Source organism: Dasypus novemcinctus, chromosome 18 (genome assembly GCF_030445035.2).
Source record: "Dasypus novemcinctus isolate mDasNov1 chromosome 18, mDasNov1.1.hap2, whole genome shotgun sequence".
In the NCBI taxonomy this organism is placed as follows: domain Eukaryota; kingdom Metazoa; phylum Chordata; class Mammalia; order Cingulata; family Dasypodidae; genus Dasypus; species Dasypus novemcinctus.
In genome coordinates this window covers 55,149,155-55,173,221 of record NC_080690.1, presented here as the reverse complement: position 1 = coordinate 55,173,221, position 24,067 = coordinate 55,149,155, and the positions used below count along the sequence as shown (strand labels likewise).

The following is a 24,067-nucleotide window of genomic DNA, read 5'->3' as shown; positions in this document are numbered from 1 at the left end:
CTCTCCCACCCGCCGCGAGCCCCACAGCAGCCCCGCGCCTGGCAGGTGCACGCACCAGGTGGCGTCTTGCTGCAGGCTTAGCGAGCACCGGATGCGCAGTCACTGGCACTGCCGTCCGGGACCTGGGATGGAAGTTGGGCTTCTCAGAACCATTGTTTTCCCAAGAAAGCTGCGATGAAGTGGCCCTCAGGCCTTAGGAAGGAAACCCGCAGGGGAGTGGAGAGAGTCACAGAATCGGGCATATTCAGAGGCCATATACACCCGGTTCTAATCTGATTAGTCCACTCTCTATATCTTTGGTCACCTGATTTCTGTGGGCCTCGGTTGCCTCATCTGTAAAATGGGGATTTTAGTACACACTTCACAGAGCTCTGATGAGGTTAGATGACATGACACGTGTAAAGGAAATGGGACAATGCCTTGCAGATGAATATTAGCTTAAAATAAAATTGCTTCCTTCAGAAAGTCTATCTGAGAAAGACACACCTGGAACCAGTTTGCCAATCCCCTGCCACAGATTCTGCCCAAATAGCCCCTTGTCCCAGCTGACCAGGGCTCTGTCCCAGGAAGCTCCACTGCGACCATGTGTCTGTCACAGAACCATGTCAGGCAGCCCAAAAGCCCAGCCAGCAAACTAACCACCTGCCACAGACTCAGACCACTACAGCAGCCTTCTGTACCATTCCCAATCTGCCGTGGATCACTCACTCCCCAGGACGCCCAGCGCACAGAGGCTCAGCAAGGCAGGTATGCGGGCAGCTGTGGCTGTGGAGGAAGTGGAAGGCGATGGGCCTGTTAGAGCAGCCGTCCCACTGCAGGCGCAGAAGGCAGCATAAGGGGAATCCCAGGGAAGGGCTTGGGCTCAGAGCCCATGGGAAGAGGCAAGGTTGAGGTCTCACCTGCCAGGGCCCGGCTGAGGCCACACATCTGCCATGGGCAATGGTAGTCCCAGATGCCTGGGCCTGGCTCTCACCACTTACCCTGGAGCAGCACAAAGATGTCCCCATTAGCACTGGCTCCAGCCTGACCTGGTATCATCCTTCTCAGTGAAGCCTAATTATGGGAGTGGGGGAAGGGCCAGGTGGAAAGAGAGGGGGAGGGGAGGAGAGACCTCGGGGGAGATGAGAGACAAAGATGAGTAGAGACACTAAGAGAAAGAGAAGAAAAGATGCAAGAGACATACAGAGAGATGGAGAGGTGGGTGTGAGGAGAGGGACAGACAGAGTAAGGCATGTGGAGACAGAGATAGAGAGGAGAGGGACAAAGATCAAGAAGGAGACAATGACAAAGGTGTTTCTTCAGAGGGAGTCTTTGAATGTGGAGGAGGTGGTTGTGTTTGGAGGGAGTGAAGGGTCCAGGGTTTTGAGACAGAAACTTAAGAAGTGTAGTATCCAAGGGGCAAGGCACAGCAGCCCAGGCCTGGACACCGTGGTTGCTAAGAGGAGAGGGGCTGGAGTCCTGCACCTTCTGGGGAGGGCGGGGAGGGAGCGGGGACCTGGATTCCTGAGTTTGGGGAAGGAGGGAGCCGGTGCCTGGCCTCCTGGGTTGTGGAAGCAACTGAATACAGAGGGAGGAGGACACCAAGATGTGGCAGTTTGGAGGAACTGGAGGCAGAGCTTCCCAAAGGAAGACAATGGCCTTCATGTCACTGCCACTCTCCAGAACATCCTGAGCTGGGGAACAATGGAGGGCAAGGCTCAGCCTCCGGACAGGGAGAAATAAGGACCCCTGATACAGTCTCCAGCCTTCTTCTTTCCCAGGACCCATGCCTTTGATGGGAGGACAACGGGCGAATTCAAGAAGGAAGTAGCTTTCTTTCAGTAGCTTCATTTCGCACCTACTTAAGATCCTTCTCTGGCTCATCACTAGCAGAGGATGGAGGGAAGGCACCTCTGAGGACCTGGGGAACAACGTGAGGAAAGGCATGTAACTGTGAAAGCGTGGGCCTTTCAGAGAGTGGGTAGCATTTCCTTCCAGCCGGAGGTGGAGACTGTGTGTGCTAGAGATGGGGCTGAGGGTGGGCAAGGCCTGGGATGCCAGGCTGAGGAGCCCGAACTCTGTCCTGGGAACCCTGGGGAGCCATAGAGGGTTCTATGCAGAGTCGGTTTGGCTTTAGGAAGATCCCCTGGATCACACCGGGGCTGGGAGGCCAGTGCAGAGATCTGGGTGGTGAGGCCAGGGCTGCACCAGGGTGGGGCCAGAGGCCAGAGGTGGGAGGAATGGGGGGTGGGCGTGACTCTCAGAAGGTCAAATGAGGGTTGCTCTTGGGTCCTGGGAGGAGGGGCAGGTTAGGAAAGACGCTGAGGCAAGCCAGTGTGGGACTCAGTGGGTGTGAAAGCCTGGGGGATGTCCAGGAGGAGGCGTTCAGGAAGCTGAGGTCCCCCAGGTCTGGGCCTTAGGAGACATGCTGGGGCTGGGGTTGGAGATGTGGAGGCTGTAGGGAGAGAGGGGAAACTGAGGTATCAGGATGGATGCCCCAGAAGAGGAGAGAAGCAGGAAGGGGGTCAGGACCCAGGTCTGGGGCCACAGCATTTAGGGCTTGTGAACAGAAAGGAAGTTCCCAGAGAACAGATGTTTTATCCAGAGGGCTGGGGAGAGGGAAGGCACCCTGGGGTGCCACGGAGCTGGAGCCAGAACATACCCAGAATAAAGTCCTTTGAAGCCTCACATTTTATACTCTAAAGTCTTGCCAATTTTGCATTCACTTCCATCAGTCTACCCATGCGAGCACCCATAGAAAAACACTTTCAAGTACTTACCAGAGAGATTCTTTAACCCACCCTCCCACCTACTCCCCTCCCCCGCCCGACTGAAAATCTTCAAATGAAAACGAAGCCCTTGGTTCATCCCCGGGCTCTGGGGCTCCCGAGCTGATCACCCCAGCATTCAAGGCTCTTCGTGAGCTGTCCTGACAAATGGCCAGCTCACACTGGCCGCTCCTTCCCAGTCCCCTCCTCAGGGTCACAGACACTCCCGACCCCCTCCACCGGCAGCTTTGACTGAGCACCCCCAACTTGCTCTTTAGCTGTGCTCCCTTGTCCACCCTCCCCTTGGTGGCCAGATGGGTCTTTCTGAAGTTCAATCCTGACCCTGTCCCTCCCTGTTTATCACCCTCCATGGCTCCCCAGTGCCCCAGCATGAAAGTCGGAGCTCCTCAGCCAGGCAACTGGCCCCTGCCAGCTGAGCACCTCTTCACCATTCCCCCTTCCACTCTACTCCAGCCACTCAGAACTTCAGCCAGTTCTACAGGTACACCATCCCCTCTTCCTTTCTTGGCTTTTGCACATGCTGTTCCTTTGGAAGACCCTCTCTCTCCACGACTCTCCTCTTCATACCCTTTAAGCGTTCTTTCCTTCAGGCAGCACTGGCGAAATAATTTGCTGAGCCCGTAGCAAAATGAAAATGGCACAACGGCATCAGCAGGGCATTAAACGGGGCATAGGGTCCTCTTAGCATGGGGCCTTGTGCGACTGCACAGGTCACACTACACAAAGCCAGACTTGCTTTCAGGAAATCTCCCTGGACTCACCCCACCTCCCATCCCAGTCTCAGATAAGAGCCTCCTCTGGGCTCCCACAGTCCCCTGCAAAATGTCTACAACAAAACAGGCCCTCATCACTCTTGCCTGTGTACCCCGCATCAGGCACTGGCCACTCTGGGGTGCCACTGTTTGGTGAGCACAGAGCCGGGAGCTCTGAGGACAGGACCTGGGGCTGTCTAGGTCACCACCATGTTCCCAGCATCGCCGCACACAGGTCAGGCACGGCCAAGGACTGATCCCTGTCCTTTCTCACAGGACCCCAGAGCTTGCTTTTGTGCTGAGGCACGAGAGGGCAGATACCGGGGAGGAACTTCCTGCGTCCATGCCCACGTAAAGAGCAGCAAAAGCTGGGCGTCAGCTAAGCCCTTGCAAGGGATAACAAGTACCCTCAGACCCTCCAGTCTGCCAGATTTAGCCACACCAAGCTACAGGGGCTGCAGCTGGCGGCATGCGGGCAGCAGGGAGTAGTGCTTCCTGAAAGCAGGGCTAAAAGGCACTCTGAGAAAATGCTCCAGGAGCCTGCAGCTCTGGTCCCAAGGACACTAGACTCAAAAATGAGCAGGGCGTTCTCCAAAGCCAGGTGGGGGAGTGGGTGGGAAGATCAGCATTCTCTGAGCTCAGGAAATTGGTGGATTCAGCCAGGCAGTATTGCAAAAGCTACATTTTAACTTTAAATTCTAGACACATGGGATCATGTGCCCATAGTCCCTTGCTTCTGCATGGGAGTGGGGTGTGGTCCAGGCATCCGGTGGCAGTGGGGGAAGCACAGGGGACCATATGGGGCGACCAGCGTGCCCCATGTACCTCTTCCCACCCTCTCTGCTTCCAAACTCCTAATCAGCTATGGCTATGTGTGTCCCCCTCTGTGTGTCCCCTCTCTGCCCACTTCCTGTGTCCACATCCCCCTCAGCAGCACAACCTCTGCCTTTCAGAGCCTCCCATCAGGGAGTACTACTCTCTCCACTGTCTGCTGGTACTTGGCCCTGGAAAAAGGTCCTTCATTCCTACACTACAGGGAAGTTAGCTGCCCCATTAAGGGACAGATCCTTGACATTTGCTTATGTGGTTATTTAATGTTGGTGTCCCCACCAAATGGGGAGATCTGTGAGGACAGGACCTGTGCTTGTACTTATTCAGCACTGAATCCCCAGCACTTAGCACACAGTAGGCACTCAATAAAGATTGTTTAAATTAAAACAGGAGGGTTTAGGAACAGTGCACTCTGGCTCTCCCTTCTGGCGACAGCTGGTATTTTGCAGCTGGCACTAGGGTGGCCATCCTCCCACCCCTTGGGCCTCCTTCCCCATCACTCGGTCCTCTGGCTCTGCCCAGTGACCTGACCTGGGGTCTCAGTCACTTGAGGGTTGCGAACAATACAAGGAAGGCTCTCAAGATGCTGCTGGGGGGCTGAGGAGTCAGACCTGGTCCCCGGAGCTGAGGCAGACTCTAGGACTGTCACCCCATGAAGGCAAGGTCGCGTGCGCCAGGTCGTGAGGCCGGTCGGTCCGGCTCAGGCCCTTGTCACTATGCCCCCCACACCAGCGTCACTCCAGAGGAGGCTGACAGACCCCCGGCTCCCTTCAAGGCTCCACCCTGAGACCCACCCTTAGGTGGGCCCTGAGATCGGGCGCCTCTCCTCTGACTGCCGGTCCTTTCCTGGATCCCCAAGGAGGCCGTTCGTGCCCATGGCCCAGGGTTTGGTCCTCCAGCCCTCCAGTCCTGGTGTCTGAGGAGGGTGAGGGCAGTGAGGGCCATCCCCAGCTGCAGACGGGGCCGAACGGCCCAGATTGACCCAAAGCAGGCTCCAGGCCCAAAGACTCCAGGGTCTACACCCCGTCTACACCTCCTTACCTCCTACTTTCAACTCAGCCCAATCCAGGGCCTGCCCCCATCCATCCCCTAACACTCCTCCCATTGCAGTCACCCTTGTGGATGTGCCTTGCCTGCCTCGCTTCTCCTTGCCCCTCCACCGCCTGCCTATGTTTAGTCTCTTAGGTTTTTCTTTGCCTGTCCCTTAAATAGGGACACACTCCCAAGGCTTGGGTCATCCACCTTAAGGGCTATAGGTCCTTTCTCCGCTGACAACCCTCATTCTGGCCTCAGAGGGGGAGTCCTATGGCCTCCTGGCCACCACCTCCTGGACGTCCTCCAGGCCTTCCATACCCACTGGGTCCTATAATGGTTTCAGTATCCTTTCCTGTATCTGGGTCAGGACAGCCCTACACCCCCTCCCCCTGTCCAGAGCCCTGGGCCTCACCTTGGATGTTTCTCTACCTCAGGGCCCTTTGCCCCACAGCCCGCCCCCTCAGCTTCCTGGCATTTCTCCCACCCACTCCTTCCTCCTTTTACCCGGCCCTGTCCTCTCCCACTGACCCTATCTCTCCCCTGTATAGAATCCTCCACGGCTCCCCAATACCATCGGGCCAGAGCCTGAGCTCCTCAGCCCGGAGATCCTGGCCCCTGCCCACCCCTTCTGCCTCCCTCTCCCCCTGCATCCCCAGTACCTGGTACACACTAAGCCCTTGCTTGTGCTGGGCCCTCTGGAATGGCTTTCTTTCTTTGCCTATTTATCTCCTTCAGGCGTCACTCTCAGATCACAGATCTCCTCTTCCAGGAAACCCTTCCTGACTACACCCTAGGCTGAGTCAGTCCATTTCTGGGCTCCCACCATCGCCCAGGCATCCCTCATTACAGCCTAATCGCTCTGGGCTCTCATTGTCTGGGACAGGGTGGTCTCCCCCACTGGACTGTAGGCCCCCTAGGGCAGGGCTCAGAGCTGTCTGGGTCACTGTAGCACTGCCCCACACAGGGCAGGCCCAGAGATGCTGGGGGAGCACCTGGAGATTGAATGATCAGCCTCAGCCTCCCCTGGGGACCTCAGAGCTTGGAGGGGGGGTGGTCCTCTCCCCAGAGGTGTTTCCCAGCTCCAGACCCTTCTATAAGCCACCACCCCCCGCCAGTCCCCACAGACAGAGACGAGGGCAAGGGCCCAGGCCCAAGCTTAGAAAAATAGGACTTTTTTGTTGTGCCCTGGTGCCCCCAACGCCCTCCCCACCAGAGTTTTAAAAACCATGAGCAATTTGGTGAGTCTGAGGCCAGGCCCCGGCGGGTGGCCAGGGTCCTGCGAGCTGTGGAGGTGGCTTCAGCAGCTAGGGCCCCGCGGGTTCGTGGCTGGACCCCCAGGGCTCGCAGTCCAGCTGGACCACGGTGTGGCCCCTGGGCCCGGCAGGCTCCGGGGCGGGCGGGGCGGGCGCGGGCCCCAGGGCGCCGTTGGTCTGGGAGCAAACGCTGCTGACGGGCGCCGAGGCCTTGGCCTTGCCGGGCAGCTGGCCGCCATGCACCTTGTAGCGCATGAGCAGCACGAAGATGAAGACCAGCACCGAGGCCACGATGACGCCGCCCAGCGCGATGATCATGGTGCCGCCCAGGAAGGGCGCGTGCGGGACGCCGCACGGCTGCAGCGCGGGCTCCGTGGAGAAGCGGGCGCAGCCCACCGGCCGCGTGGCCGTCAGCCCCGTGGCACCGTCCTCGTACACCGCCAGCACGCACAGGTCGTAGGTCCGGCCTGACGCCAGGTCCGTCAACAGGAAGGAGCGGCTGTCAGCCGGGATCATCCTGGAGGGACAGGTGGGGTGGGGCGGGGGTCAGACCTCTGGCAGCCCAGCGCCCACCCCCTGCTCCCTCCCTTCCCCAAGGCCCTGAGGGATGGGTTTCCCTCCAGCCCGCTGCCTTATTTCACTTCTAAGACCCCCCCAACCACCACCACACTTTGGCACGGCCCTCCTTCTACCCAAGTCTGCGTTCTGTTGAGCCAACTGACAGGTCTCCCTCTAGTCTGATACCTAAGTTCCCTCTAGCCCACCGTCTCATTTCCCTGTAGCCTACTATCCAAATTTCCCCACTTTGATTACCCTCTAGCCTGGAAGCCCAATTTCCTTCTATAGCCACCCCTTGAGTCCTCCCAGCCGGGTTTTACTTTGTACCCACGGCCAGATTCTTCTCTCACTGCCACCCAATTTCCCTCCAGCTTGCAGCCCAACTGCTTTCTAACTCCTCTGCCCAGTTTTGCTCCAGTCTGCTGCCTGATTTCACTCAACCCCACCACCCTTCCCCTCCTCCAGTCCATCATCCAATTTCCAAGGAGCCCACGACCCAAATTCCCTCTAGCCCTGCCACCAGACATCTCTCCCATTCACTGTCCAAATCTGTTCTAACCTGCCTGATTTCCCTCCAAGCCAATGCCCCATTTCTGCCATCTGATTTCTCTCTGGTTCCACCTCCCAATCTCCTTCCAGACCCTCACCCACTTTCTCTCTGGTTCTCCTGTCTAATTTCCCTCCAGCTTGTGCTCATTTTCTTTTTCCAGCTGCCTGATTTTCCTCTAGCGTACAGCTAGAATTCTCTCCCATCCAACTGCCTGCCTCCCTTGTACTCCTGATGCCCAATTTCCTCCCAACTTGCCAAGAAATATCCCCCTAGCCCCATTGCCTTGTTATTAATTCTATAGCCTGCTTTCCAGTGAGTCCTGTCATCTGAGTCCCTTTTCATTAAACTGATCTGCCTCAGCCACCACTGCTGATTTCTTTTTCTCCCCGTTGCCTGATTTCTTTCCAGCTTTATAACCTGATTTCTGTTTATCCTTACCCTTCCCATTTCCTTTTATGCTTATCACCCAATTCCCTTATATTTCCTTTTGTGGGAGGCTGCCCGGCTGGTGGTTTAACTTGTGTTTTAATCGTTGTTTTATTCCTAGGCTGCTTTAACAAGATAGGTCTAGGGAGCTCCGCGGTTGCCTGTGGAAAGGTGCATGTCTGGGAAAGCATTCATACCATCCCCTGCCAGGGTAGGTGGCAGGACTGGTGTGACTTTCAGGTGTGGGCCCTCCATGGACTCAACTGAGTACTGTGGTCTGAGAGAGGGGGTGGAATGAGCATGTTGGGCTTCCAGGACTGAAAAGGAAGTCAAGTGATGGTCTCTTGAGGTGAGGGCCCCTGGGGAGAGAAAGGGGATCCAGGTAGTGGGTTAGTAAGGCCCAGACTCCAGCTCTTGGGTGGCTCAGTCCTCTGCAGCCAGACCTCCAGGTCTCTACCCTCGGCCCAACCTGGCAGTGAGGACGGGGAGTCGTCCGCAGCTATCCCTGCAATGTGGGACTGGGGCAGAGGAGGCAGCAGCACCTGGGTCAGCAGCACCTCTACTGTCCACAGGTGGTGTGCAGCAGATGCACCCCATGCTCTCCTGCTCCGGGGTGGAGGCTGTAGCAACCACCTGTCGGAGTAAGCCCCAGGTTTTGAGTTTGTATAACAGAGAGGAGAAGGGAGCCCCCAAGAGTGGCAAAGTGGATATTCCTGTTCACCTAGCAGGTAGGCCCTTGAACCAGGTTCAATTTGACTTGGAAAATTAAAAAAAAAAATTTAGATGCCACCGTTAGAACTGCAAATATGCGAAGCAGTTCACACTACACAAGCCCAAAGCCTAACCTCTAACTCATCTCCTTGCCCTATTTTTCTTCTAACCTCTGGTCTGATTTCCTCTGTAACAGGGTTGCCATTTTTTCATTTTCCTGTAATCCCCTTTTCTTACTGCAGCCTGGCTTGTATCTAGCCCTGGCACCTAGAAAACATGCTTTCTCTTTATCTTTGCTACCTAAATTTGTTTTTATCCTCCTGCTACTTGAACTTTTTCACTCTTTCTGCCTGATTTCTTTTTACTCTAGCTACCTGGTTTCCTTTATGCCTTTGTGACTTCACCCTTTATACCTTTGCTACCATTTACTCTTGCTACCTGCTTTCTTTTTACCCAAGGATTCTGATTTCTTTTATCATTGTTGTATTTCACATTTGCTGCCCAATAGTTTGCCCTTGTTGCTTGATTTCTTTTTACCACTGCTGCTAGGTTTTTCTTTCTTGCCTGATTCTTGTGACCCTTGCTGCCTGATATCTTTTATGTTTGCTGCTGATTTCCTTGGTTGCCTGGCAGTCTCATTTCTCAGCTGTGCTGCAGCCTAGGGCTTCAGCAGATGTACCCCCAAGCCTCCCACCCCACCTTATTCTCCAACCCAAGGACCCTGCACCTGTAGACAAGGATGTCGTCGGCCGAACTGTTGTACTGGATCTGGTACATGCGGATGCCTGGGATAGGCCGCTGGTCTGGCCACTGGACGAGGGCAGCTGTGGCCCCGTGCTCAGTCACCTGGACGCCACGGTCAGTGGGGGGTGCAGTGTCAGCCACCTTGGCAGAGGCGGAGGCGGCGGAGGGCGGGGTGAGGGCATCAGGATCCCCGTCCCGCGGGGGGTCACAGCTGGTGCTGTTGGCCAATTGGGGAGGTGGCGGGGGCCCCACAGTCAGCTCAACGGCAGCCGTGGCCTCACCAGCGGCATTGGCTGCAATGCAGGTGAAGATGCCACCATCGCCCGGCTCGGTGACCAGCAGCTCCAGTGTCCCATTAGGGAAAGCCCGGGCACGGCTCGAGTTGCCCAGCAGCCGGCCCTGGGGTGACACCCACCGCACGCGGGGCTCAGGGTCCCCCACGGCCCGGCAGCGCAGGGCGGCTGGCCGACCTGCAGGCACTGCCTGGGGCGGTGAGCGGTGAGTCACCACGGGCGGCTCGCACACAAACTCCTCCTCACCCACCGCCCAGAAGTAGCGGCCACCCAGGGCAGGTGGTGAGGCGCAGGCCTCGAGGTCGTCCTCCCGCGCCAGCCGCCGCAGCCACACCAGCTCACAGTTGCAGTGCAGGGGGTTCCCGCCGAAGGCCAGCACCAGGGCAGAGGCGGGTGAGCCGCGGGGCCGGGCAAGCAGCGGGAGGCGGGAGAAGAGTGGGTCGGGCGGGATGGTGGTCAGGCGGTTGGAGGTCATGTCCAGACGTGCCAGCTTGTGCAGGCGGGAGAAGGCGCCGGCAGGCACCGAAGCCAGCAGGTTGTGGTCGAGGCCCAGTGTGTTGACGTTGCCCAGGCGGCCCAAAGCCTCCCAGGGCAGCTGCTCAAGGTTGTTGTAGGAGAGGTCGAGATCCTCAAGTGTCTCGGCACAGTCGTCCAGGGCACCGGCCGCCAGGGCTGCCAGCTGGTTGTTGCTCAGGATGAGGTGGCGCAAGTTGACCAGGCCACGCAGCTGACCCTCGCCCAGCGAGGTCAGCCGGTTGCCGTCGAGGTGCAAGGCGCGCAGGGCACGGAGGTCAGCGAAGGCACCGGCTGCCACGTGGCGGATGGTGTTACGTGACAAGCTCAGGTGCAGCAGGCCCGTCATATTGGCCAGGTCGCGGCGGCGCACGGCTGCGATGAAGTTGTCCGCCAGGCGCAGCTCGGCTGCCCGGCGGTCTAGCGAGGGTGGCACAAAGAGGAGGCCCGCCCCTGGGCACAGCACGCTCAGGGGCAGCGACTGTGTCTGGCAGCGGCAGCGGCGGGGACACGGGCTGGATGTGGCTGGCTGGGGTGGAGACGAGGCCGGGGCCAGCGGCAGCAGGCAAAGGAGCAGCGGGAGGATGGCCATCGCGGGCAAGGGCGGCCTGCGGGGAAGGGGCAAGCGTTAGGCAGGCTGAGGCTGAAGGAGATTGCCAGAGGGATTGGGGTGGTCAGAGACCAGGAGGGAAGGTCATGGTGGGTTGGGGGCAGGACAGAAGGTCAACGATGGTGAGAGGCGGGAGGTGGTTAGAAATGGTCGGAGATGGCCAGAGTACGGGACGGTTGGTGAGGATGGGCAGAAGGCAAGACAGAGGGCTTCATGAGGGGTCAGAGAGGGGCGGGGAGAGGTGACCATAGCGAGAAGAGGTGGTAGGAAGGTGGGAATGACCTGAAGTGGTTGGGAAGAGCAGAGAGGCGGTGAGAGAGGGTCAAGGAGATGAGAAGTAGACCACGAACGGTGGCTGGAGGAGAGGACACAAGTGTCTGAGGCAGTTGGGGACCAAGGTGTGTGGAGAGGTCGTCAGAGAGAAAAGGTGGCCAGAGACTTTAGAGACAACCAGAGAGAGGCAATGACTGAGAGACAGACAGAGAGAGAGAGAGGGCAGGCGAAGGCTAGGGAGGCTCCGGTGGCTGTAGACGGGAGTTCTGTTCAGGGGAGGGAGGAGGCAAGGGATGGTGGGGATGGCCAGGGAGAGGAGAGGTGGGCAGCAGCGGCGGGCAGGGAGCGGTAGAGAGAGTTGCCCAAGGGGGTCACAGATGGTCATGGATCAAGGCTCATTGTCAGAGTGGGCAGAGGGCAAGAGAGATGGTGAAAGACGGTGGGAGGCAGAGGCCTGCTGGACAGAGTTGTCCAACTTGGTCCTGGAGAGAAGCAGTAGGCAGAGGTGGCCATGGAGAGAGAGGAGCCATAGACAGGGGTGCCAAAGATGATCAGAGAGAGGAGAGGTGGGCAGAGGTGGTGACTGGGAGGAGAGGTGGACAGGAGACCCGAGAGAGGAGAGTGGACCCCCAGAGGCAGCTGCGGATGGTCAGATGGGACAGATGGTGAGAAGCAGTTAGAGAACGGGGTGGAGGTCAGAGACCTGGAGATGCCTTGACCAGGGAAGAGGAGGTCAGGTCAGACACGGCCAGGGCTGGTCAAGGGTCCAGAGGGTGTCTCAGGCAGCTCGGGGTGCTGGAGGCAGATTCCTGGGAGGGTCTGTTTCCTGGGGAGACCCCAGGGATGCCCAGAGGGCCTGGCCCCCACCTACCTCCACCCCAGCCATGCCTCTCCTCCCAAGCCCCTCTCCATCCCGGAGGTCTCCCAGGAGCCTTACCTGATCTGGAAGCCGCCCCAGGGAGCAGAGTCCTCAGGCTCCAAGGGGGTCAGAGGGCAGGGACCTGCAGGCCCTCCCTGTCCCCAGTCCCTGTGGAAGGCCTATGTCCACTGTCTCAGCTCAGATCTGTGGCCAGTCTCCAGATCTTGATACTTGGGGTCCCAGGCCCCCAGTATAGGGTCCAATTTTAGAGATCTGGGCCCCAGTTTGGGTTGTTCAGGGCTAGGGTCTCCCAGGTCCAGTCTTAGGATGGTAAACCCCAAATGGTGGGGTGGGGGTAGGGGGTTAGAGTCCGAGTCCCAGACCCAGAGTCCTGGGATCCGATTCTGAGGTTCTGCGTTCAGATACTGAGGTACTGAGTCAAGATTTGGAGTTTCTAGACCCAGATTTCAGCATTCAGGTCTGCGGCATGGACTTCAGGCCCAAACTCAGGTTCTGGCTGCTTGGGATCCCATGGTTTAGATCAGGAAGTTGAGGCCTAAATCTCAGGATTCAGGTTCCAGGGTATAGATATGGGAGTATCTGGTTCCAGGTTTCAAGCTCCCAGGCATATAATTCAGAGTTCAGTTCCACATCTGGGGCTTTAGGTGTCAAATCTTGAGGTCCATGTTCCAAATCTTGAGGTTCAGCCTCCAAACCTTGGGGTCCCAGGACCAGATGTTGGAATTCCAGCCCCAGATACTGGAGATCAGGGTCCAGGTCTTGGGGTTCCACCGTCGGATCTCGGGGTGCCGGCCTCAGATGAGAGTCCCAGGCCCAGGTTTCCAAATCTCTGGATCCAATCTTGGGGTGCTGGTCCTCGATGCCGGGGTGCAGCCTCCGGGTCTGGGGTGGCGGCGTCCCGAACACCTGCCCCCGGGCGGTGGGGGCGGCCGGGAGGGAGGGGGGTGGCCGCGGTGGGCGGGGGTGGGGGGTGCGGCCGGACAGCACTGGAGCCGGGGTGGGGCAAGGCCTGGGTGCGGACCGAGGGACAGACAGGGACTCGCGGGGTGGGGACGCCGCAGCGCAGGTGGGGGCGCAGGGGGGAGGGGCCGCACTTAGAGACCCCTCCCCCGCCGGGGCCGGGGCGGGGGCCGGGCGGCGGCCGGGCAGGCGGGCCGGGGCCGGGCGCTCTCGCGGCCTCCTCGCCGGGAACCCTGGGCCGCGCGCGCGCCCGGGCTTAAAGGCGCAGGCTCCGAGCGCGCCCGCCCTTAAAGGCGTAGGCAGCCTCTGACTCTCAAGGGCGCGCCTCTGGCTCCACCTCCCTCGGAATCGACCCGGTGTTGGGAGAGAGAATCCCTGGACGCGGAGACAAGAAAGAAACAGAGAGAGACAAAGGGATACAGAGACACACATGAGAACTGAGACAGAGATACAGAGAGACAGAGCTAGAGACAGAGAGAGACAAACTTAGACTGAGGGACAGAGAGGAATAGAATGAGAAAGACAAAAAGAGATAGAAAAACACATATTCAAGAAGAGATGGAAAGACAGAGAGAGAGAGACAGAGAGACAAACGACAAGGACAAGTCGGGGAGAGACAAAGGCCAAAAAGTCAAAGAGAGACACAGAGAGATGGAGAGATAAAGACCCTAATATGCAGCCCCCGGGGCGACTCAGGTGTGAGGCTGGGCATGTGCCCCTGTACATCCAGTTCTCATTCACAGCTGGAATGTGGCCCTCCATCCCAGAGCCACCCTTCTTCCCACCCTGTCTCAGCCGCCCTGGGATATCCTTGCCTGGGCCCTGTCCAGCAAGAGGCCTGATCTTTCAGGGGGTGACTCTGCCCCTTTCCAAGGCTCCTTGTGCCAGCAGCAGGGAGGAAACTTGGCTCTAAGACCCTCTGCCCACCAGGATTAGGGCTAGATCTCAAGCCATATTGGCCAGCTATCCCAGGGAGGAGGAAGGGGATAGGAAAAGGGATGAAGGCAGGGAACTGGCCAGGTTGACCCAGAGATGTGTGTCCACTGTCTTCCCCTCTCTTTCCACTCAGGGCCACTGCCCCACAGACGGCCCTGCTGGGATTGTGCCAACACATGACTCACCAGGAGTGGTGTCTGCCTTCCCTGATGCCTGTGAGAGGATGCGGGGAGGCTAGAGGGGGCACACACATCCTGGCAGATGGTGGCAGGAAGTGGGGTGTGGGTGGACAAGCTGGGCCTGGAAACTCAGTTCTGGGAACATGGGCAGGGGTAGGCTGACCTTTCCAGGTCCCTAGTCCAGAGGGGACAGAAACTTGCCCTGGGTGATCTGAGGGGGACATTCAGGTCACGGGGAACCCTTGCAGTCACAGCAATCACCCCCAGAAACCCCCAACTGAGTGGAGGAGTCACACAACCTGGTGGGTGGGGGGCATGGATGCATAGCCATCCTGGTGTCCTTTGCTCTGTGAAAGGTTTCAGCACAGGTTTTTGGCTCCTTCCACTTGTGTGTATTGAAAATTTGTAGCTAAAATTAATTCAGCCCCAGGGTCCGCCTTTCCAGATCATTAGCAAAGTTCATCAGCGCTCTTGGCCCAGCACAACGGATACTGGTCACTTAGATACTCAAAAAAAGGCTGCAGAAGCACCAGAGGGGGTGGAGGTGGGGAGAGACAGAGGGAAAGACAAGGAGGTGATTCCAAGAGCATGACTCTGATTAGGATTCAGTGGATCTGGCTGATTTGGGGGGTGATCCCACGAAACAAGGGTGAGGAAGGAGGGAGACCAGGCGGGGGGAGAGGAGAAAGTTAATAGAGGGGGCATTTATAAGCAGGCCCCACTGTGGACAACTGGGGTACAACTCTTCTGGGGAACTTAAGGAACCTTGTAGAATATGCATCAGAGTTTGCACCCCCAGCAAATTTCAGAGAAGATGGGGCATTTATCCAGCAATTCTTATCCCATGGGTGATGACTGTTCCTGGGCAAGGGGTGGGGGTGGGGGCATCTGAGATTTGGGGCAGAAAAGCAGAGAGGAATGCCTTTCCTGGGCTAGATCATTGCTTCTCAGGTTTTAGCTGCATCAGGACCAACTCCCCCACCCACCCAGGAGCCATCAAGGCTTTCTGGAGGAGGAGACCTTAACACTGAGATCTGAAGGATAAGATGAGCAAGGCAGGTAGGTGAAAAGACCCCCTACGCTGTCTGCATGCAGTTCACCTGTGCCTTCATGCCATAGAGTGGGCAACCTGGGAGTCCTTGGGGTGCCTGGGTCACACCGTACGTGTGTCTGCATGTGCTATAACCTCTCATCAGCTCCTGGAAGGGGATCCCGGTGGGATAGTCATTTGGGGGACTCCTCGTAATTGCTGCATTTACTGAATTGCAAATTCGGGAGAGGGGGACAGCAGCAGCAGAGACAAAGCAGAAAGAGTGAGGTTAAATTGCTTGAGAGCTGAGGGGACCCTGGAGAGGGGGGAAGTCTGCTTATATTTACACACTGTCTGATGCACATGGAGTACGCACCAATATGCACCAATACGCACAGGATACATGGGCATATGCACACATGCACATCTCACACACTGAGGCTCACCAGAACATGCATGAATACCCACAGGGGCATGGAACACATACACCAGGACTCATTCAAATACAGGAAACAGACACACACCTCCAGAACACACACACACACAGACTCACACTCAGATACGTAAGCAGTCACGTGCAGAAATATATTCTCACACAGATTCTCTCTTGCACATGTGCAGTAGTCACACACCCACACATATCTACAAGAAACACATTTGGAAATTCACATCAAACACCCACAAGGGATGGGTACACACACACATACACATGCCTGTGCCACTTGTGCACACATACCTCAAATCAATGGAGTTGTCAGTCTGCCTAAAAGAGGGTTGCTTTATAAAAAGCAACTTGGGGCCCAAGTCAGGGGGTTGTCAAAACAAGGAGGAAAAAAAGACAATAAAAATAAAATAAAACAAAATAAAATAAAACAAATGAAATAAAACAACAACAAAACAAACAAGGAGGGATACAGGTGGTGTCCCTCTGTCCCTCAGCTAGCACCCACCAACCCAAGTCCAGCTAGTGGATTTCACTGGAATTAATTCAGCTTTGTAATTAGCATATGAGAGAGCACTGAGGACCAGGGGCTCACTGAAAATCAGGCCTGGCGAAGCAGATGTGGCTCATGCAATTGGGCTCCTGCCTACCACATGGGAGGTCCCTGTTTGGTTCCTGGCGCCTCCTGGAGAAGACAAGCAAGAAAGCGAGCTGGCACAATGAGCAGGCACAGTGAGCTGATTCAACAAGATGACACAACAAGGAGACACAAAGAGGAAAGACAATGAGAGACACAAGAAAACATGGAATTGAGGTGGCTCAAGTGACTGAGTGCTTCTCTCCCACATGGGAGGACCCAGGTGAGATTCTCAGTGCCTCCTAGAGAGAAGCCGAGCAAACAGAGAGAGCAGAGAGTGAATGCAAAACAATGGGGGGGGGGGTTTAAATAGATAAAAATAAATCTTAAAAAGAAAGAGTCAGGCCTGAAGGTGCACATAGTGGGGTAAAAAGAAAGGGGTGAGAATATGAGCACATCCCCCACCCCGCAACTAACCACTATAAATTACACCTGTGGGTCCAGGCAAGAGCCACCTTCTACAAGGCAAACATAAAGACCCTGCACATGAGGTGGAAGACCTAAACACAGCTTTCAGTGTCTGCTTTAATGACTTCCAGCTATCAACATGGAAGAAGGCATCCATGAGAACATGGGGAAAAGTTTACATTTGGTAAAGAATGGAGGGAATTATACTACTGATAATTTTTTTTAAGGTGGTAATGGGGGATTGAACCCAGTACTTCATACATGGGAAGCAAGCATTTAAGTACTTGAGCTACATCTGCTCCCCCATACTGATAAGTTTTAACAAGCAAACATAGAGATTTTGGCCACTGTCTAGACCTGCTATATGAAAGCCTGAACACCACAACTGGGGATGAGACTCTTACTTTACAGAATGACTGGTTCTCAAGCTTTGCTGAAATCAGGGGGTACAGAGAGGAAGGATCAGTATATTAGTTAGCATAAGGCCAGCTGCTGTAACAAATAAACCCCTGGATTTCAGTGACTCCATTTATTCAAGTTCTTGCTCATAGGTACCCTGGTTGGTTGGCAACTGTCCTCCCTCTGGTGACTTGAACATCAGACTCATTATCTTGTGGCTTCATCATTTCCTGGAGCTTGGAATTATCTGCTTCCACCTGGCAAATGGGAAGAGACAGACAGAGTGAAGGTTCATCCGCTTCTTAAAAACTTTGGCCCAGAAGTATTCTATAAGCTTCCCTTCAGCCCCTATTCTACTCATGAGAACTAGTGACGTGGCTTCCCTGGATGCAAGAGTGACTGTGAACATATTCCCAGCCTGGGCAGCTCTCTTTCAGTCACAACTATGCAAAGGAAATATAGATTATGATCATTTCAGCTTTAACCATAGCCTCAGAGGAGGCAGCAGGAAGAGGCTGCACCAAATCCTGCTCTAGGATCAGGTGCCCAGTCCCACCCTGACCACCCACCCACCTATCCTGGTCCCAGCCTTTGGAATGGGTGACCACAAATTTGATTTCTTTGAGGGAAAGTGAACCTGGATTGATTTGACAACTCTTTAGGCCAGTTCAGACTAATGGTCACAAGAGTCCAACTCTTCCCAAATACGCAGTGAGCCCTCACTGTGTGCCAGGCCCAATTCCTGGAACATGCTCGTGAATTGGACTCCTTGCTTTGGAGTGATATCTCCTGGTAAGGAAGAGAACAGATAATCACTGAACTTTGTGATTATTGCTGTGATATTCCGATATGACCAAGATGGGAGAGGGGAAGGGAAAGGAAATCATCAAGAGTGCATGGTGGTGGTGGTGGGGATGGGGTTCAGGGAAGGGATGGGAGCAACATTTGAGAAGCAGGTCACCTGGATCCAAAGGGGATAGGGCTTTCTAGGCACAGACATAATCCCCATGTGCAGATCAGAGGACTAATCAGGAAATTTAATGATTCCTGCTCCTAACATGAACTGCTGCTGATTCAAGTGCTAATCAGAAATCTGATCCCTATAAACAGATCTGTGTTGATTCATGTACTAATTATAAACCTATGCTGATTGTAAACTTTGTTCTGGTGCAGGGCTAAATCACAAATTTGGGCAGGAACTTATGCTGATAATCACCAACTCAAAGAGATGCACATGCTAATGGCCATCTTGAGTTGATTCATGTGCTAATTACAGTATCAGGATAATTTAACAGGGTGATAAGAAGGCGTTATATTCCTAGTGAAGAAGAGCACAGACTCTGAAACCAGATAGCCTGGGTTTAAGTCCCAGCTTTGCCACTGTGACTTTGGGCAAGTTTTTTCCCTTTTCTGGGCCTCAGCTTCATTCCTGTAAAGGGGGATGGTAGAATCTCAAATGGTTGTTGGAAGGATTAAATGAGTTTGGAGTAGTGCCTGGCATATGGTAAGTGCTTACTCTGTTAGAACCAGCTGCAATAATAATAACGCTATTACGCAGCCAATAGTTACTGTCCTGTTATATTATTCAATCCTCATGGTGGGCCCTGCCTCCAAATTCTTCACCACTACATACCTTTCCTGGCCGAGGTCCATGGCTTCATGCTCCCTAAGAGCTTTCCAGACTTCTCAACACAACCCTCGGCGCGCCCTGCCCCGCCCCCTGCCCCCTGCCCCCTCCTGCCCCCTGCCCCCTCCTGCCCCCTGCCCCCTGCCCCCTCCTGCCCCCTGCCCCCTGCCCCCTGCCCCCGCCCTCTCTGCCCAGGTCCCTGACCAAGGTATAACCTCTCAGCAGCCACGTGGGGGCAACAGCGCACCGCTCAACCCCGGCCCGCGCGGTGCATTGTGGGGTGTGTAGTCTAGCGGCCGATTAAGCGGTGGTTGTAGTGTGGCAGGAGAACTGCGTTTCCCAAAAAGCGACGCGACATCCTCTGCCTCACCTTGCCCAAGTCTGGAGGCGTAGGCTGGCGGCCTCAGAGAGGCGCCTCCAGAGCGGCGTGAGGGATTGTGGGGTTTAGAGACTGGGCTCCGAGTCTAGCGGCCGGCAGCCCTGCGCAGGCTCAGGCAACCTGCCCAGTTTGTGGGAGTTTAGGGGGGTGGGGGGGTGGTTGTCTTGGCCGGGAGCTGCTGCCGAGTGAGGCTGGCTGCAATGGGGATCCACGTGGTTCCTTAGCAGAGGGAGAACGAGACTTCTCCTGCAACCCAACCGTCACCTCTTCTTGGCTTTTTGTTAGCTCTCAAGTATGTTCAAGGCGCTCTGGTCTTAAAAAAAAAAAACAACAAAAACCCTTGCCCCTCTTTCCTCTCTTCACGGCCTTCTCCGTTTCAAAAAGAAGCAAACATGGGAGGTGGATGTGGCTTAAGCGATTGCGCTTCTGCCTATCATATAGGAGGTCCAAGGTTTGATTCCTGGGGCATTCTGTTAAAGGCAAGCTGGCCTCTTATGAAGACAGGCTGGTCTATGTGGTGAGTTGGCCCATAGCATGGCAGCAGACCAGGGAGCTGAGGTGGCAGAAGAGATTACCTCTCTCCCATTCTGGAAGGTACCGGTGTTACTGGATTTTATTTAGGTTCTTTGGCTGTGCTGCAGAAATGCATTTCAAGAGCACCTCAGGTGAATTAGGCTGAAATTTATTCAGGTAGGGAGGCAAGAGAAATGGGAGAAAATAACATCAGGGGTCCCATGTAGAGAGAAAGGGGGTGAAAAGTGATAAAGAGGGCTGATTCACAGAGGGCAATTCCGCATTATAGGTTATAAATGCCCAAGTTTTACTTGAGGAGCCACATGGCAGAAGAAAAATGGCTAGAGCAGTGCACAGAGGGCAGGAACGTGCCCATAGGCGAGAGAGCCCGGAGAGAGAGAATTTAGGCTTAGCACCGCTTTTTGAACTGTTAATTATCCCACCCCTTTGTTAATGGCAGGGGAGGAGTTCCCAGCTGTTTACTGTTTTGATTGCTTATTCCTCCCATGAATCTCCCTGGAGGGCCCAATAATAAAGTCCTTTAGGAATATCCTGGGCTTCTGATTTCCAGAGGAAGTCTTCTTCTGAGTGGCAGAATCTTGGGGAGGGTCTTCCAGCAGCCATCTTGGGGTTATTGATGTCCACGTGGTCTCTCTGCCAGGTTCCAGATCATCTCTTGATTTCCTATCTTACTAGCCTACTTCGCCAGGATCGGTTTCCAGTACCTCCTAAAGAAAAGAGAAGCAGACAAAAAAGAAATCACAGGGACACAATATGAGGGAGGGGAGGATAAGTTTTTTTTAAAATTTTTTAAAAAGCAAACACAACTTATTATGGCAATTTTCAACCATACACAAAAATAGAAGAGAATATGATCCTCCAAATACCCACCAACCAGTTTCAACAATTGTCAACATATGGCCAATCTTGCTTTATCCTGCCCCAATTATTTCAAAGCAAACCCCAGCCATTATATCATCCATAAATACTTATGTATGTGTTTGTAAATATAAGGTTCTTTAAAATATAATATCTTTACCACACCTTAAAAATTAACAATAATCATAATATTGTCTATTATCCAACCCTTCTTCAAATTTACCCAATTATGACTATCTTTAACTGTTGGCTTCTTCAAATCAGAATCTAAGGAAGGTGCACACATTGCATTTGGTTGATAGAGTGCATTTGGTTGGTTCTTCTCTAAGTCTTCCATAACAGTTCCCCCCTCGTCATTCATCCCACAGTCTGATTTGGCTGGTTGCACCTCTTAGTGACCTTTCATATGTTATTCTGTCCCCTGTGTGTCCTACATACTGGTAGGTCTAGAGGCTGGGTGAGATTCAGATTCAAATTTGGGTAAAGTATATTTCCTGAGCGGTGATGAATTCTCCTTTTAGGAGGGATATAAACTTCCTAATTTTGTGATGCTAAAGATCCATTGTTATGTTTAAATGTTGTTTATCTGACTCATTCATTATAAAACCACAGCCAAATGTCAGGAAGGTAGTGTCTACACACTCCTCCCTCCATCCTTCTCCCACTACTCCACAAAAATGTAACTGTCCTTGTAGCTAAGTTCAAGAAACAATTCATCCTCAACACACTGGTCCTGTAGTAACAGTCGACATTCCAAACCAGTCCTGTGCTGTCCAGTATGGTGGCCATTAGCCACATGTGGCTATTGAGGACTTGACTGGTCCTAACTGAAATGTGTTGTAAGTGTAAAATACATACTGGGATTTCAAATTCAGTGCCAAAAATCATAAAACATGATTAATAATTTTCAAATATTGATAACATGTTGAGCTAGTATTTTGGCAACGGTAATAATAAAATATACAAGCAAAATATTCTGTTAATTTATCGGTTTCTTTTTAATTTTTAAATGTGACTGCTAGAAAATTTTAAATAACCTCTGTGGCTTGCATTATCATTTCTATTGGAAAATAATTGTTCTAGACCAGTGTTTCTCAAAGTGTGATCCCTGGACCAGAAGACTCAGCATCACTTGAGACTTGTTAAAAATACAAATTTTGTGTTGCCCTCAAACTACTGAATTAGAATCTCCAGGGAGGGGACCCAGCAGTCTGCATTTTAACAAGCCCTTCAAACCATGCCTGTCTTACAGCATGTCTTGACTTCTGTAGCTAGGTACTCTCCCAACCTCACACACTACTCATCTCTTGACTATTATCACCCAATCCAAGTTCTATTCCCTCCCACCTGGTCCACTGCAATAGCTTCCAGACTGGTTTCCTGCCTCTAATCGTGTACCCTCCACTGTAGCCCTCATGCCACAGCTAGGGGGACCTTTCGAAAACTTAGATCACATCGTTTCCTTGCTTAAAATCTTCCAATGGCTTTTTTTTTTTTTTTAATTAGAGAAGTTGTGGGTTTACAGAAAAATCATATATCTAGTACAAGATTCCCATATACCAACTACATTTGTGTGGTATATTTGTTACAATTGATGAAAGCACATTTTTATAACTATACTATTGGCTATAGTCTATGGTTTAACTTAGGTTTCTCTCTTTGTGTTCAAATCCCAGCTCTGCCACTGTGGCTTAGGGCAAATTTTTCTGTACTCTGGACCACAGTTTCATTCTTGTAAAGGGGACTGATAGAATCTCAAATGGTTGTTGGGAGGATTAAATGAGCTTGGAGCAGCACCTGGCACACGATAAGTGCCTACTCTATAAAGCACTAGCTGTAATAATAATAACGATAATATGCAGCCAACAGTTACTGTCTTGATTTTATTTAATCAGGCAGTTTCATGGACTTTAAAAAAATTTATTCTAGTAACATGTATACGACCTAAAATGTCCTCTTTTAATCACATAGATAATTTAGTGCTGTTAATTACACTCACAATAAAGTGCTACCATCACCACCATCCATTTCCAAACCTTTACGATCAATCTAAATAGAAATTCCGTATAAATTAAGCATCAACTCCCCATTCTAAGGGCCCAATCTATCCCTAGTAACCTATATTCTAGATTCTAATTCTGTGAGTTTGCTTATTATAATTAGTTCATATCAGTGATATCATATCATATTTGTCCTTTTGTGTCTGGGTTTTTTCGCTCAGTATAATGTCTTCGAGGTTCATCCATGTTGTCGCATGCATCAGGACTTCGTCCCTTTTTACAGCTGAATAATATTGCATTGTATATATACATCACATTTGGTTTATCCATTCATCAGTTGATGGACATTGGGTTGCTTCCATCTTTTGTCAATTGTGAATAATGCTGCTGTGAACATCGGTGTGCAAATATCTGTTTGAGTCCCCCAATGGCTTCTTAGTGCCCTTAGAATAAAATTGGAACTCCTCCCTGTAGCTCATGTGGCTCTCTATCACGTGGCAACTGGAGCCTCCCCTTTTTCACCTCATCCCTCCACATCCCCTTCACTCTCTTTGCCTCAGACATGCCAAAAGTCTTGCTTTTCCTGCACACTCCCAGCCCTTTCCTGCCTTGGGGCCTTTGTGCTGGCCGTTTTGTCTCCTGGGAACATTGTTCTCCCAGGTCTTTGTAGGGCTGGCGCCTTCTTTTTTTGGGTCTATAGTCAAATGCCCCTTCTCAAAACTGCTCTAGGTGTCACCCCAGCTAAAGCCTGCTCCCCACCCTCACCCACCCACCATCACCCACCTTTCATTCTCTGCATGGCACGTGTCACTCACTGTTCTGTCTCTTCTTCATTCTTCTGTCTCCCCATCAATGGTGGAAGCACACAAGGGCAGGCACTCACCCCTCTCACACTATCATTTCTGTGTCCCCAGCTCCCCACACAGTGCCCACACATAGGTGTGCTCAGTAAAGGTCTTTTGACTGTCTCAGTGAGTAAACTTCTCCAGCCGCTTCTCCTAAGACTCTCTGCCTGCTTCCACCTACTCTTAAGTCAGAGGGTGGTTGGAATCTTTAGCATTTTGAGTTAGCAGAACATTCCTGTGTAGTGAAGAATGAATCTTACCCAAAAAGAGGTCTGGCCTTTACCCTCAGTGACTGAGAGATGCTCTCTGGTCTCCTGGGAAGTCTGGCCTGATAGTAGTGTCTTTGTTTGCCTGGTGGCTTTGGCCATTAGACAGTCTAACAACGTGATTTATGATGGGGACTTTGTGACATAACACATCAGTTGGGAGGATCTGGAGACCAAGGGTATCAGCTCAAACTTCCAGGAAGGGTTGGAGACTAAAGGTCAGCCATGCATGTAGTATGTGATCAAGCCCCAATAAAAACCTCAGGACACCAAAGGTGTGGATGAGATTCCTTGGTTGGCAATACTCTATGCATAATGTCACACATAGTGATAGGAGATGATGGTATTCATGATGTCATTGGGAAAGGAT

General features: G+C 53.2%; 1 protein-coding gene and 1 long non-coding RNA gene across 2 annotated transcripts; both read right to left on the bottom strand.

Annotated features, from left to right (window-relative positions):
* Window positions 1-6,542: 6,542 nt before the first annotated feature.
* Window positions 6,543-13,348, bottom strand: LRFN3 (leucine rich repeat and fibronectin type III domain containing 3). The gene is made up of 3 exons (XM_058279276.2): window positions 12,255-13,348; window positions 9,612-11,042; window positions 6,543-7,156 (listed from the first exon to the last, which is right to left on the bottom strand). The coding sequence occupies exons 2-3, from the start codon at window positions 11,024-11,026 to the stop codon at window positions 6,691-6,693; spliced, it is 1,881 nt and encodes a 626-aa protein (XP_058135259.1). The 5' UTR covers window positions 11,027-11,042; window positions 12,255-13,348; the 3' UTR covers window positions 6,543-6,690.
* A 6,507-nt stretch (window positions 13,349-19,855) lies between these two features.
* LOC131274199 (uncharacterized) lies at window positions 19,856-23,565 on the bottom strand. The gene is made up of 2 exons (XR_009181393.1): window positions 23,370-23,565; window positions 19,856-20,435 (listed from the first exon to the last, which is right to left on the bottom strand). It is a non-coding gene; the product is annotated as an uncharacterized lncRNA (long non-coding RNA).
* Between the last annotated feature and the right edge of the window lie 502 nt (window positions 23,566-24,067).